At 42.1% G+C, this 16,425-nt stretch overlaps 1 protein-coding gene across 1 annotated transcript; it reads right to left on the bottom strand.

The window, feature by feature from the left end:
- Positions 1-12,686: 12,686 nt before the first annotated feature.
- On the bottom strand, positions 12,687-15,533 carry LOC147608674 (uncharacterized). Its single transcript, XM_086788242.1, has 4 exons — positions 15,411-15,533; positions 14,925-15,323; positions 14,275-14,839; positions 12,687-14,161 (listed from the first exon to the last, which is right to left on the bottom strand). Exons 1-4 carry the CDS (start codon positions 15,515-15,517, stop codon positions 13,031-13,033), a joined length of 2,202 nt encoding a protein of 733 aa, XP_086644368.1. The 5' UTR covers positions 15,518-15,533; the 3' UTR covers positions 12,687-13,030.
- Between the last annotated feature and the right edge of the window lie 892 nt (positions 15,534-16,425).

Raw genomic sequence — 16,425 nt, 5'->3', positions numbered from 1 at the left:
TAATACACGCACCTATACACGATAATATTTACGGGGTAATACTCGCTATTATACACGGATAAATACACGCTACTATACACGGATTAATACACGCATGGCAGAGAAAAACTGAAAAAAAACTGAATTCCTTTACAAAATTAAAAACTATTTTCCTTAAACCATCTCATAGTACATTACAGTATACATCATTACACAATCCCACTACATGCATTTACAACAATGAAATATATTCAAGAATAAATCATATTGCATATGAGATGATGGAAATGTCATCAATTTAGAACATACAGTGACGGATTGGTTAGGGTTCGATCTCATCTTCAATAAGATCCATCCTTGCCAAACGATCAACATCAATATCCATTTGATCAATTGGTAAGGCTACGATTAAATTTATTCCACTATCGATATTCTGTACTCCATTGATAATGGTATCGATGTCCTGATCATCCTCATCAACATCACCATCATCCTCAATGGTAGGGTCATTCTCATGATCATGAGAAATGGCATGCTCATCCTCATTATCACGATCATCTCTTATTTCTTGATCATCGATCACAACATCTTCAATGGCATGTTCGACGTCATCTTCATTGCGGCTTGTTACATCCTCCATATGCTCCATATCAGTGAATGTATTATACATCACTTTGGAACGTGGTGCAATAGGGATGACGTACCACCATTTGATGTCATGCACCATTGGTAGATAGATAACCTACTCAAATACACACAGTACAGTAATTAATTAGCATATCAAAAGTCAAGGGGTACGCGAGCTTAGATATATATGTACATGAAACACATTAGTAAAAAAATGCATACCTGCTCACATTGTTGTGGCAATACGAGCCTATCTTTCTTTGTTTGCCAGAACTTTGTAGAGTCAATAGTTACATATCCACTTGCATGGCGTTTTATCGTTGCATCAGGCCCTTTTTCCACCACGTTCATTTGCCATTTGACATCCAAAACATACACAAAGAAGCGACGAAAGTCAAGCCTAAATATGTCTTGGATTATGCCACAATAATCATCCATTTTTCCATTAGCTCCCTCAAAGCTACTAATGACACCGCAATCTTGTGTATTTCTCTTTTCATCAATTCTTTGTGTTCGAAAATGCTTGCCTTCACACCATATAGCATTGAACATAGTGCACTGGACCAAAATAGAAACAATATTTGTGTAAGCAATGTGAATAAATATTAAAAGAAAATCACTTACAACTAATGCAAAACATTAGTTCTATGTACCTTTGACATGCATCCTCGTGCATACTCCCATTCTTCCGCCGTGATATGCAGCCCCTCGTCACTCTCTGCTCTCTCCATTTCCTCATGCAACCAATCAACATGGATATCATTCGGAAGTGTTGCTAGATGCTTAGGGTACGCCTTCCGAGAGCCATGTTGCCTCCGAAAGAGAGCTCTTTCTGCTTGCCTTTTTGTCTTTGCATCCTCATATCTTGTAACCCATCTGCTCATCACATCACTATTAAGGATACAAGTGAAATTGAGATCATCAATCAACGTTCTGTCAATTACTTTACTCTGTCCTTTTCCTTGAGGCACAATAGAGGTCATCCTCAAGTCCTCTTCATTGCTCCATAGTCGTGGCAAAGAGCTGTCCACCTGACCAAGAAATTCTGAAATATATACAAGCGACTCTTGTATCAACCAACCCTCGGCCATGCTTCCTTCAGGCCTTGCACTTTGCCTCACAAAGTCTTTTAAGGTCTTCATGAAGCGCTCTAGGAAGAACATCCAACGTGCATGCACAGTACCACATAAAGCAATTTCGTCCACTAAATGCACAATGAGATGTAGTTGACTTGTGAGAATGGTTCGCGGAAAAGTCTCCTCTACCAAACAAACCACCTCCACTGCCATAACACGCGCATCATCCAACGTGGCTGGATCAATTGCTTTGGAACTAACATATCTGAAAAATAAATAAATAGTACGTTATACCTCATGCACGTTCATTTTGCAAGGTATAATGAAGGGTGATCTGAGCATGGGTTTTACATACCTCACAAGCTCGCCCATCTTATAAATACATTTTTTCAAACTCTTATTCGCACAATGGTCGATGCTAGTAGGTAGTATGAACTGCGCACATAAGAGCACATTTATGGTTTATGGCATTACAAAATTTAATTTCAACGTACGTACAAGACTTGGAAAACACTTACTTGAAGCATCTTGTGCCAATCGTGGGACTTCAACCCATATAGTTGCTCAACGCCTCTTTTCTTAGTGGTTGTAAAGGCTCCCTTCAATGATCTCATGCATCCAGTGGGAGTACGCAAAGTGGTGATGGCCTGCTTTACCTGCTTCTCCTCTTTCTTTGATATAATCCATGGTGCAGGCGGAAGACGAACGTGCCCACCCACCTCTCGTGGCCAAGCTTGACGCATACGTCCTGCGACCCGCAAGTCCTCACGTACGCTAACATTGTCTCGTTTACCAGTAATATGTTCCCAAATACCAGATCCCACATTCTTGAAGATGTGCATGGGATCAAGAAGATGGTTGATCTTAAGATGGGTCCAATATGGCAGCCGGAAAAAAATGGAGTACCTGCACAAGGGATTGCTCTATGTGACCTTTAATCCAATTAGAGACTACACAAAACAAGATTGAAAAAACATCACTATACCTGTTCATGCCATCTGGAGGAAGAATAGTTGTAGACTCCCAAATACGCTTCCAATCTTTTGCACGAAGTGTTTGTGGAGGAATGTTACTCTTACTAGCAACATATTTAGGATGATCTGAGGGGAGAAATCGATGATGATTATCGAATATAGTCTTACACAAACCATCAGCATACTCATGTACTAACGAAGGGCCACAAACAGGACATGCATGTTTACCCGATGTTTTCAAACCTGTTAAAATATAAATAAAAGTTAGAATAATAAAGTCAAACCGTCTAATTAATATATATAGCCAATAGTAATAGAGTAGGGAGGTAATTAGACGTCTTACCAGAACAATCGCTGTATCCTGGAAAGTCATGCATTGTCCACATCAACACTGCTTTTAAGTCGAAGTGTCGAGAGGAGGGAGGCCTACTAATGTCCACCACCGCAACACCTCTCCATAGTTCCTCCAACTCATCAATCAGTGGTTCAAGATAAACATCCATATGCTTGACTTTATGTTTCCCTGGAATTAGAAGGGATAACATAAGATGTCCCTTCTTGATCGCCATTGATGGTGGAAGGTTATAATTCACCAGCACAACTGGCCACACGCTGTACGCGGTGCTTTTGAAACCAAATGGATTCACTCCATCCATACCCAGGCCAAGTCTCAAGTTTCTGAGCTCTGTTTTAAAGCTGGGCCACTCATCTTCAATATGCTTCCAAGCAGGAGTGTCTGCGGGAATTCTCCACATGCCATCATCCGATCGATGTGAGGAATGCCATGACATGAGCTCTGCTATAGATTTGCACTTGAACATGTGTTTGATGCGAGGAATTATAGGAAAGTGTCGCAAGACTTTACGAGGTACATCAAAACTCTTCATATCTGTTCTGTACCTTGCTTCACCACAAGTGGGACATGTCAGAGCCTCCTTATGCGTCCCACGAAAGAGAATGCAATCATTGACGCATGCATGTATTTTATCATAATCCAGTCCTCCAAGAGATATCACATAGCGCCTCGCTATGTCTCTTGAGGTGGGCAGTCTATTTTCCTTTGGAAGCATATTTGACAATAGCCTGCATCCAATATCATCAATTATAATTAGTCTTAAATCCTAAACCTTAAACCACTAATTCAAATTTATAAGTTAGAATGCTTACTTCAACAATGCGTCAAGACTTGCATTGCTCCATCCATAAACTGTTTGTATATTAAGTAGTTCAAGGGAAGCACGTAAAACTGAGAATGTGCACCCTTCAAACACCGGTGTCGATGAAGCTTTATAAAGATGCTCTTGTTCCATATCATCGTCGTCCATACCTTTGGGATCATCCTTAAAAAGATTTCGCACCATATCATCAAGCACCTCCTCTTCCACAACTTCGTGAGGTGCAGGGCTATTGTCGTCCCTTTCCCACTCATCTCTGACATTAGATCCCGAAGCTCCAGCATCATCTCGTCGACGCTTTACGTGCTCTCGTCGCGCGTAGGGTACCATGTTAGGGTGTGGTACTGCATCCTGCTTCAATTTATCAAATTATATGTTACAACTCTATTAATTTAATTTGGATACCATGAGTCATTTGAATACCATCAATTTACATCTACTCACCTCCAAACCTGTTTGATTCCATTCTCCATACATGGAGATATGATTCAAGGTAATTCGACGTGCTCGTACAATGCATCCTTGACATCGATTACACATACATTTGATCCGTTGTCCCAACCACACATCGCGATTACGATGACGCATTGTCTCATCTTCCTCAGAACTGCTTGAAGAGGTTGATGACATCCTGTGTACAAATCAGAAAACACAAACTCATTATATATTTTTAATGAAAGCACAAAAACGCGTGTATTCACGCGGCTATCTCCTACAATTTGCGTGTATAAACGCGGCTACTTCCTAAAAAACGCGTGTATTCACGTGGCTAATATCTGCAAAACGCGTGTATAAACGCAGCTAAAATCATGTACACGCGAATATACCTGCGTTTATATACGCGAACATAAACGCACCCATAAACGCGGCGGCATATTTAAACTAAACATAGCCCGCCTTCCCCAAATATAGATTTTGAACTTAGAAATCAACAGTGCGCCTGTTTTCGCCTCTTCCAACAGCAAAGAGGGAGCAGAGAAAGGAGCACACACACGGGAGAAGGAGGGAGCAGAGAAGGAGCAGAGAGGACTCACTTTTTCAGAGGTGAGTCACTTTGTCCTGTGCCTTGTCTCTTTTGTCAGATTTGTTTACTTTGCTCTTTGCTCTTTGGGTTTGTCTTTTTGCACACGATTGGGTTGCTGCATCCTGACAGGGGCGACAATGGCTGGTCCTTTTGTAAGGACATTCTGTTTTTGTCGGGGGGTCGGTCTTTTCGAGAAATTTTTTTCGCAGGTCGCGTGTAGGAACGCGTGTAGGAGCGCGTGTAACCTGTCTGCAGAGTTTTTCCACGCGCATATACACGCGTTTTTTGCCGGGTATATACACGCGTTTTTTGCCGGGTGCACGCGTTTCTGCAGACAGAAAACTGCCGCGTTTCAGATTTCAGGGTTTGCAGGCATTTGACTTGTGTAATGACAATGTGTGAGTCAAGAGACAGCCCATGATGTACATGATGATGTTTGTTGCAGGTTCTTTATGGATATTCCAGGTTCTTCATCCGATCCATTTGCGTACAGCAATTGGTTGATGGAGATGATGAATCACTTTGGGCGCCAACCTGGTCCGGTTGAGCTTACAGAGTATATGTATGTCCATCCCCCTCCTTCCCTGCCTGGTGTCTATACCCCTGTCGCGAGTATCCAGGGCACTCCAGTGCCGTCTATTCCTCCGAGTCCGACGAGACGGCATGCAGCTTCTCCTCTTCCACGTCCACCGAGGAGACATACCTCGTCCCAGACACACTCACGTACACCCTCACAGCCACCATCACGTGCTCCCTCTAAGCCACCGTCACGTCAGGGCTCACAGCCACCGTCACGTAGACAATCCCCCAGTCGTGACTCCACCCGCAGCAGTAGGAAGAGTGGGAGTGGGGGAGGATGCGGCGGGTGCTTTGGTGGGGGAGGTGGGGGAGGTGGGGGAGGTAGTAGGGCACGGGGTGAGAGAGGAGATAGAGGGAGAAGAGTTAGAGGAGACAGTTCGGAAGAGGAGGAGATGAGAGAGATGGAGAGAGTGGTTTGCTATGATGTGACGGATAGGGGCGGGATAGTGATGGATGCGAGGGGGAGGGAGGTAATGGAATACATGCGTGGGGTAGTATCAAACTCATATAGAAATTGTTTTATTAAATTTAAAGATCAAAATAGCAATCCCCCACATGCTACATTCTCGGATGTATGGGGAAGGACGCGAATAAGGGAGATCTTAAGTAATAAAAGATCTCACCTTAAAAAACTCGCGTACGATGACCGGCTAAATGTAGCTGCGGGTGGCTATCCTGCCGAGAAACCTGCCACTGCGCACAAACGCGAGTGGAAGGAGGCAAAGAAACGAGCAGAGGGTGGCGTGAAGAGCAGGCAGCATGTGGAGGCACGACGGATCCAGATGGAGACCGTTGGATCTTCGCATTTCGGATCTGGCGGCGTCGAGTCATGGGAGGCAGAGTTCGTAAGTATCCTGTCACTTTATTTGATTGTTTACTTAATTCATTGATTCTATGAATTGTTTTAATCTTACAAATTGTGTTGATTATGATACAGCGACGGGTTACGGGGAGGAAGCCCACAACCCACGATACTGCGTATGCTCGCCGGCATAGCAGACGTGACACGTGGGCCATCTTCAGAGCCGAGGGACGTATTACGGACGCGCAGTTTGAGTTGGCCATGAGACCATACGGTCGACAGGTACTTGAAAATTCGTAACGAATGGTTTTGGTTTATTGAATTGCATATATATATATATATATACTTATATACTATATATTACTTGAACAGGCACAAGCTGCTGATGATCCACCGGCCGCCGCTGCAGAGGGTGGACGTGAGCACTACTCCTCGGACATTCCGACCGATGCGAGCTCATCTGAGCATGAGGGGAGCACCGAGTCATCATCTGGGTCTGAGTAGTACTCAGATTTGTAGTATCACATTCCATATTTAGGATGTGATTGTATATATTTTTTTGTAAACTCAAGCCATGGGCTACTTCGAGATATGGACTCCCTTGTATACATGTATGAAATTTTGATAGTAATATTGAATTGATTGATCGATAGTATTACATTCATGGCTGTCTTGAATCGTGTAATGACAATGTATGCATTCATGTCGTTCTTGTCTTAATCTCCCTCGTGCATATGTTCTTCGTGGATGGTCTAATGCACCAAAAACCCTAAACCAGAGAGTGCTATTGGGTGCTGGAATGCTGGAACAGTATTCAGGCACCAAATAGCACTCTCTGGATTTTTTTTTTGCTCTCTGTTCGCGTGTATAAACGCGTCAAAACTGCTAAAAATTGCGTGTATCTGCGCGGATACACTGGAAATAACGCGTGTATACACGCGTATAAACTGGCAGTAACGCGTGTATAAGCGCATCTAAATAAAAGAAACGCGTGTACAGACGCAAGTAAAAACGCGGCTGGGACATTGGAACTGAACAGGATGCGGCTATACACCCGTGTATAACCGCGTCTAATAGAATAAGACGCGTGTATACTGGCGTGTATTAACGCGTCTGAAAAAAAAAACGCGGCTAAACACCCGTGTATACGCGCGTCTGAGAGGCACTGTACACGCGTTTGTACACGCATGTCTCTGGCCGCGAGAATACACGCGCTGATACACGGGCCCGCTACTTTTTTTCACAAGTCATTTTTAGCGGCTAAGAGCGCGGGTATGAGCCCAATCCCTTGTAGTGCTACCTTGTGCTTCTGCCACGCTAAAATCATCTACAAAAGCTTTCATGAAGTCTATCAGTTAGTCATAGAAAGTTTCCTACACCATTCTCTAGAAGGTAGTAGGTGCATGTTTTCTTGGGAGTGTCACTCATAAATATGTAGGCATAGCATGTGGGTTCAATAGTAGAAGGGGTTTTTTTAATCCCTTTTTCACACATTTTTCACATACAAAAGGGTGCCATTTAAAGGGAGTATTTACAGATTGAATAGAAAAAGGGTATGTTTTATTCATGAAAATTTTAAAGATAAGGGTTTTTTAAATTAGGCCTTGAACACACGTGATATAGAGAGTTTACATATAGTGAACTCCCCAAGCATTTTTTAAGCAAAACATCATAATGGTTGCTACAAAAATACCCCATTCAATGATGAATGTAGTCTTCTCCCTGTCTTCCAGAGCCATCTTCACCTGGTTGTACCCTTTTGCTAAGATGTTCAATCAATTTACCTTCTCACAAACATCTACCATGTTTGTGTGTAAGAAAGTACTAGGTGATGACCTGGTTGCCTTGCTTGGAGAGCACTGGAGTATTGTAGAGGGGTTGCATAAAAATGACACATTCAAATGTAATACAGTAGACTCTAGTGTTTCATTTTGGTATCTCAAAGCTCGTTCCACGTTATACATACGCTTTTATTATGAGCGGTGTGGATGAAAAAGAATAGTTATTGGATTCTAATGCAAGCAGATGAACAAGTTGTTTTACGTGTTGACATATGTGTTTGGTTGCCAAGTGGTGTGGTCGAAATTATAAGTGTAAGTAGACATTGGAGCCTCCTAAATGCTAGGGAGCACCTTCAAATCGTAGGAGGTGAGGATATTGGAAAGGCACAATTCAAGGTGAATAATAGGAAGATTCATAAAAGCGAATGGAGATGATGGCCTTGGTAGATACCGGAACTGGGAGGCTGAGGGTATATCGATGAGTTAATGAGCTTCTCTAGAACAATACCTTCCAAGATTTCTTTTCAAATCATTTTTGTAAAATCTTTTATGATTTACCAATCAAAAGTGCAATGTGTATTTTAATATATTTTCTTGGATTGTGGAAAGGTGTCCCATGGATGCGAATTCTTATAACACATGAATGGTCAATTCTGGGAAGGAAAATGGTTTTATGGCACACTCTAGTTCATGAGTTAATGGTTCATGAATTGCTAATTCATGAATTATTAAATCACAACTTAGCTAGCTCATGCCTTAACACTTCATGACTTAGCCAGTTCACAAACTTTCAGTTCATGGTTTAACACAACAAGACAAAGCACCTATAGACGCGCACACAGACGCGTTTACTAGTCAACTAAAAAAAAATTTACAGGCGCGTCTATTTCCACGTCTATTAGCGCGTCTACAAACCCACGTCTAAAGGCACGTTTAAAAGGTAGCAAATAGACGCGCCTATAAATGGGCCTATATATGCGCATATAGACGCGCATATAGATGCGCAAATAGACGGTCGGGGAGAAATTTAAAAAACAGACAAACACGCAAATAGATGCATATATAGACACGTTTATACACGCAAACTAGATGCAGAGTACACGCGTTTATAGACGCTCAAATAGACGCATTTTGAACAGAAGATGCGTTTATAGATGCGCTGCAGAATATTTTTTAAATTTTGTGTGCTTTAACAGAATGCTGTGTATGTTGTGTATGCTATGTAGTTACAGGAATCCCATTTTCACATTGTGTAATTCAATTCTTACAGCCAATCGCATTTTAATTGGCGCTCTTGCAAGCACGTCTATAGCCGACATTAATTACAATTCCAAATAAAACATTACAACTCCGAAACGTTTAGTTACAAGGCATTAATTGATGCTCAAAAAGTGCTTGTATGTACATATAGCACGAAGCTAAGCCACGTCCTGTGGCTTCAAGTATAAAAAATAAGAGGAGTGTATATACAAGAGACACGAAGCCAAGCTAGTGGCTAAGAAGAGTAGCTAGCACTACTCCTCGCTCCCTTCTGTGCTCCCTTCTCTGCCTCCTTCTTCCTTGTCTTCACCCTCATCTTCTTGTGCAAGGTCCTGTAAACAAGGGACAACATATATCAATGCATGAAAAATCAAATCTTTATTTATAATATTGACATTATTTAATTACTTTCAAATACCTCGGGGGACTCTCTAGTAGCCCGAATATACTGCTCCTCAGTAATCAACCCGTCATTATAGAAGTGCCTCCATGTATCTCCTCTGCGATGGTGGTGGTGGTAGGCTGTCTCGACACACAGAAGTAGGGTACCTGCCCACGATATCAAGCTGCAAGATGACACAATTTGCGGAGGGGTTAGTACAAAGAAACAACCTCCTAATAAACTACATAAACAATATAATTTGAAAATTGAGATCGATACTTACAAACTGGGCCTCCCATGATTCAACACCCCCTTCTCCAAAATGCACGCTTCCATATCGCTCCATTTGGATCCTTCGTGCCTCCACTTGCTTTAGACTAGGTTCCTCCTTCGCTGACTTCATTGCTTTCTTCCACTCACGCTTGTGAGCAGTGTGGGGCGGGCCCCTTGGTGGTTAACCTCCCTGGAGCCTGGCAAGCTCCGCTAGTGCATGCCTCTTAAGCAAAGATCTTTTATTGCTAAGTATCGAAACAATCTTTGACTTGGCCCATTTATCTGTGAACTGAACATTGGGGGGGTTAGGATACCTAGAGCGAACAGCAGCGAGGGTATTATCAGCTAACCTCTTTGGTTGATCTTTGTAGTGAATAAAGCAATCTCTGTAATTGTTAGCAATTACAGAGCGCATGAAGGCCATGATGTCCTTGTATACCTCCCTTTTGAGAAGCAAGCTACCACTAGGATAAACTCTATGACGGTCCCAAATCTAGCCATATCTTAATCATATAACTTAATCTAAGAAAATACTAAAACTTACTTAATCGTACTATTTCTATATAGCAATACAATCAAACCAACCCTCTCAAATAGCAAAATAAGTATGCACGCCATATCCAAGATTCTTATTACATAAGCAAAGAGTCATGTGATCTCAAACAAACACTCACATAATATAAATCTCTTTCAATTAAAACATAGCATCTCAATCAACATGTATGTCTCTATCTCAAAGATTATGTCATCACCACCATGCTCGACAACATGGTTAGTCATAATGACCAAAATCTAGCCAATCTAGGGCTTTCTCCGATGCCCGTCCACCCAACCTACACACTGGACATCATGGCTATCTCGGGTATGCCTCTTTCTGAATCTTGTCTTCTCTGGGTATGCCTCTTTCTGAATCTTGTCTTCTCTGGGTTCTACCACATGGCTCCCTGAGGGCATAGATCTCATTCGCTGTCCGATGTCCCCTATCTAAGGACGCCCACAGCCCGAATCTCAAAATCTCATGTCGAGTCTCATTATACACAAGCATATCAATCATTCATACACATGCATATCAATCATTCATTTTAAAACAAAGCACAAGTCATACATATTATCTCACACTCATCCTAGTCTATAATCTTTCAAGACATGCATATTCAAATAAATCAAAATCAACTTAAAGTATAAAACAAGCTTTTAATTCAAACAGTCCTTAACTTCTCTTAGTCTTTTAATTCTTTCAAGTCATACATGAATCTTTGTTTTTAATATAATTAATTATCACGTGCTAACCAGTAAGATCATCTCTAATTGCTATAGCTAATTCATAACTATGCTTACGTATTAGTCCGTTCGGTCTATATGGACAAGGTAGTCCATCTTGATAGCGAGTTTTAAGGCAAAGCCTGACATTTGGTCTCTTGGGAGAGTAGTATCTTTCAATCCATTTGGAATTAGAGAAAAATCAAAACTACAAAGGTTTAGGACTTCAATGCTCTATAAAACATATCTCAGTGGTGATAGTTCTCTAAAAATGAGTGCTAAGGTCTCTTTGAGAGCATTCAAAATATCAAAGTTGTATTTTCAACATGAAACTATCAAATACAGCCAAGTGCTTCACTTTGCACTCGAATAACTCAAAATCAAAAGGGATTTTGGCTTTCTGGAGTCTCGTATACTCTTGTAGAGTTTCTTGCCATCTAAAACTTTCATGTTTATATCAAAATCTGGTTCAAAACGTAAGGAAAGATAAACTCTTTCGTAAAATAGACAATAATGAAGGTTTTATCTACAATCTAGTCATAAACTAGTCAAATATTCTATCTTCTAATTCTTTATCTCCAAAAGTATTTATTGTATGAGTTTTTAGACTAAGGTGATAATTTATAATTAATAAATTCAACCGTTAAGCGTGCCATACCTCAGCTCAATTTGTCTCATATACATGCTTATCAATTTATTTCAAAAGAAATTAAAGAAAAATAATAAAAAGAGTGTTTCTGTACTTCCCCGATATATTTGATGATGTCTTGATTGATGGGGAATCCATGTCTCTCTAGAAGTTGTGGAAGAGGTGTTTGTAGATTTGGCAAGCCCCTCAGATCTATTGTCAGGGGGACTGCAACCTGCAAGAGGTATAACTTCGCACACAACTGTCAAAAACTAGTTGTGTGGGTAGTTAAAATTATCGGAACATGTGCGGTCTACAACCTCGCGCAGGCCGAATTGCCAAAATCAGCTGTATGTGAAAGTCAACACCAAAGATAGGTCACATTTTACTTTTTTTTATCAAATTTCAATTTGCATGTCCATCTTCACACTTAAAGGCTACCTTTGAGTATATTAACTAATAAAAAACTCAAACATGAATTTTCACTTAATTTTAACACTTAGAATTTTTGCCTACTCTGAAAAACTGTTAAACACCTGCTAGAATTCATTATTGAAATTTGTAATATCTAAAACTTCAGATTATCTTTAATCATAACTTGGTTAATCTCGGAAGTATGTAACAAACTCTACAAGACGTAAGGCATACGTTTGAAGTCCACATATTTGAAGGTTTTTTAATGGATAAATTTTGACAGTTGCTACTTGACAAATTCTTAAGTTTCTTTGGTGGCAAAATATATTCATGGTCACTTAACATTTGAAGGTTTCAAGGTCTCAAAAGAATCAATCTAAATAGACATTTCAAGACTCACATAGCATCAAACCTCAAATCTTTAGTGGCATTGGTGGAAGCATTGAGAGTAAGCATAATTGTACACGACTCATTATCTCATTATCTTGATACATGGTCTAGGTTAGAATCCGTTTCAGGAAGCAAGCTAAAAAGATAGCAAGAGCCAAAAGGCACAAGAAAGCAAATTTTTCAACGAATCATAAAACTTCCCACTGGCCTTGGTTGAGAAGGCAGAACACCAGGATCTCAAACATCGTGGGTTCAATCATTTCCCACCACACCCTTGAGGTGCAAAAACTGTAAGGTATTTTCTTAGTGCACTCTCCTGAAACACAACACTTTATGGCCTAAATTTTTACTGGGCTTCGTCAAGTTCTGTACACTGAAATTTACACCCGGTGTGGGACACAGTTCATTAGTGTACATGGATATATTCACTGAGGTCTGCTCCAAAGCCACCGATCACACACTTTTGCATCTTGCAACTCTCGAAAGTACTGTGTAGCTCCGGCATAGCCATATGTTGCAAAGCAATCGCGCCTATTTTGTGAAGCTCCTCAGTTTTCGAACTTCCCGCCTTTACGATGCAAAGCAGTATGAGTTTGCTTCCCCTCTCATCTTTTCCAAGGAGCACCAGGCGGACTGGGAATGAGTACACACACTGGGCATAATTACCTTTGATGGGCACCTCGAAGGACCCCAGAAGTGAGGCGGAGTTGAAGTCGAAGTGGAGGATGAATTGCTGAGCTGAGAGCATTTCTTTCAAGTCGAGGGGGATGCGAGTCGCTTGATCTGCAGCGGTCGACATTGCCGCAAGAGCTTGACAATGAGAAGATCTGCAAGGAGCAATGATCAGACAATGAGAAGCTTCTCCTTTTCTTTGATTGATATCTTGTTCATCTGTCGGCACGACCTCCCCGCATGCTACCTTGGCCTTCAGCTCCAGCCGGCCATCTTCTCTCAACCTCTCCACTTTCATATCCACCTGAGTTGGCCGTAGCGCGTACTCCAGCTTCTTGTTTGCACCATGGAAATCAGGAGCCCATGATAATCCCAACATCTTCCCGCCCTTCTGGTTCATCATGCAGAGCTCAAGCAGTATATCTGATCCTCCCGCTCTAATTAGCTCTATCACTTGATCTTCCAAGGATTTTCCCGTCCTCAGTTGATCGAGTTGTAGCCCAAGAAGCCCCATGATGGAGAGCACCCGATCTTCTTCCACCGAGCAGTCTCGCGATCCCACCTCGCAGATCACATGGCACGGCCTCCAGTTCCCTTCTGTGGCCAACGCGCAGTATAGGCCGCGCAGAGCTTGGATACCTGCGGTGGGTTCCAGCTCCGTCGGACCCTCAACCATGCGACTGTCGCACTGCATCAACGCGAGGTAGACTTCTCTGTCGACAAGATATGTAGGTGATCGAGTCCAAGCCGTCTTTGCTTTTCGAATCATGGGTTTAGAGCGGCAATGAACGCATTCGTTATCACTCCCAGTGATGATATTCTGCTGCCCGCGATGCTTTGTCGCCAACTTGAACGATCGTGAGAGCTGCAAGAAGATCGCCAAATTAGTGCTAGCTATAAGCCTACATGAACGTTAAAGAACGAGGTTCGAATTGCGGAAATGTACTCTTTTTGTAGTAACCGGATGATAATACGTACGCTTGGGCCGATTTGTGAATCATTTTGCATCTCCTTGACTAAATCGCGTCGATACGATTTATCTGTTTTTTCGTTATAACACCCATTGCAGCAATTGATTGGCTCACGATGGCGTGCTTCTCCTACTCTCCACCATTTGTGATCATGTTCAGCTCTCTCTGCCATGAGCTTCATGATGGACTTCCACTTATCATGACGAAGCTCGAAGCCCCCCATCCATTTCAATTCCTCACAGTCTAGCCAAGACAGTAAAGTCTGATCCAAGACGTCCATATTTAGGAAGCATTGGCACAACCCATCTCTTGATTTCTCTCTGATCAAGTGGTTCACTACAGCTACAAATCTCTCATCGACACCTTCCACTATAAAACAGAGTCGGCGAGGAAGCAGAAACTCTTGAAAAGTCCACACCCTTGTGAACCAACGAGGCAAAATTGAACCCCGATCAGACGCTCCCTTGCTCCAAAGCTCGTAGCCCTCGCCCACACCATGCGTTAACACGTAACAAGCCTTGCTCAGACTGTAGTATGGACCCATGTGAGTGATCTCGAGACTTTTCTCTTCGCTGTCACGTAGTGTTAGAAATGAGTATTATTCACGCCCACGCAGATGCTACAAAGGAGCTTGAGGAGATGCAGTTAATCACTTACTTTACACATTGATTTATGCAGAGGGCATCGAACCAGATTCTCTCCACTCCATCGCCCATCAGAAGCTCGAATAACTCTAATAGCTTCTTGTAGCAGAGGTCTTGGCTGAAGTCTTCCTCTTCGAAAGCACGGTTGTAAGCATCCGGATGCCGATGCGAGGCTGCTCCGATCCTTTGGCCTATCCGTAAGGACAGTGCTCGGACGGAAGCGCTCCAGGTGTGAGAAAGAACATGAAAATTCCAGTCAAGTGGCCCCATGAAATGAATGCCTCGCTTGCAACTGAGCGTCCTACGCACGTCGATCACTCGTATAGGTTTCTTAAGTTTGTCCGAGTCATGAGCATAATCTGAATCGCCATTATTCAATGGCGATGGGTACCTGCAGCAATCCGATGGGCACCTGCAACAGCAGTCGTGGCATTACTTGCAAAAACATGCTGGCTCCAAGAGCATATAGCTTGAACCAACGATCACAAGCAATACTCACCTCGATGATACAGCAGCAGTGCTCTGCGATGGAGGATTACCACAGCCAGACATCGTTGGCTTGAAATATCTTCTGTAACTGTCGTCGTGCACCAGATCACAGATCATTAAACTCCTTAAGCTTAAGCTTGAGAGTAACAAGTTAACAACAGATCAAACTATATAAAGTTTCGATCAGCCCAAGGTGAACGGAAGTTTCGATCAGCCCAAGGTGAACGGAAAGGAAGTTGCGACCGAGCTTCCCGCCAGGTTACTGAGTCAAGACTCAACGTGGAGAATCGGCGATCTGAACTATATCTAATGAAAGGCCGTGAAAGACAAAAACACCAGCGTTTAGTGTATTTTAAACCTTTGAAATTTTAAAAGATACCTTAAAACTTCTACCCTCGAGGCCTTGGGGTCATTTTTTAATTAAGCACTAGAACATCTGAATGGAATTATGTGGCTCAAATTTATGTTATGTCTAGCCTTAACCTTGACATTTATGTGAAGTAGTCTAGCCTTAAGCTTGGAATTTTAAGGCACGAGGGTCATTTTTTTAATTAAGCAATAGAACATCAATGTTCATCCAAAGAATCCAACAATAGAAAGGCGTAGCAAGCACGAAAACCAAAAAGACAGCAAGCACTGAAGCTTCTACGAAATCACAAAGACATTAATGAGTTGCAAAATCCCACCAGCTTATAGTTTCAAGTGTAAAATGCACTGATCTAGGTCGGCTCCACACGTAGATCTCTTTTATTATGAAGGTTTCCTTGCCCTTTGATTTGACAGGGCCGGCTTTGAAGTTTGAACCTGTCTCCAGAAATTACACTCTACTACGTTTTTTGTCGAACTGCCACAGTTCGTTTTGATTGAAGTTGTAATCAGCAGCAGCAGCAGCAGTTTTTACGTTCTACTGTATTTTTGGCTTCTTCTATGACCTTTGAGTGAAATTGCTTACATATCAATCTGGTACCATTACAAAGTCCCCGTCGTCGAGGATCCAAATTGCGGAGCAGCATGATAGGAGCATT

The sequence above is a fragment of the Cibotium barometz genome, chromosome 52 (genome assembly GCF_041138505.1).
Source record: "Cibotium barometz isolate CiBa-2024 chromosome 52, ASM4113850v1, whole genome shotgun sequence".
Lineage (NCBI taxonomy): Eukaryota > Viridiplantae > Streptophyta > Polypodiopsida > Cyatheales > Cibotiaceae > Cibotium > Cibotium barometz.
This window is presented reverse-complemented; position numbering and strand designations above follow the sequence as displayed.

Bases quoted from the DNA above. Each gene is read 5' to 3' on its own strand.
- LOC147608674 (XM_086788242.1), bottom strand. From the start codon at position 15,517: ATGATCTGTGATCTGGTGCACGACGACAGTTACAGAAGATATTTCAAG. The intron at 15,324-15,410 runs GTGAGTATTGCT...CTGCTGTTGCAG, and splicing joins ACTGCTGCTGTATCATCGAG to GTGCCCATCGGATTGCTGCA. The intron at 14,162-14,274 runs GTACGTATTATC...ATCTTCTTGCAG, and splicing joins ATTCACAAATCGGCCCAAGC to CTCTCACGATCGTTCAAGTT.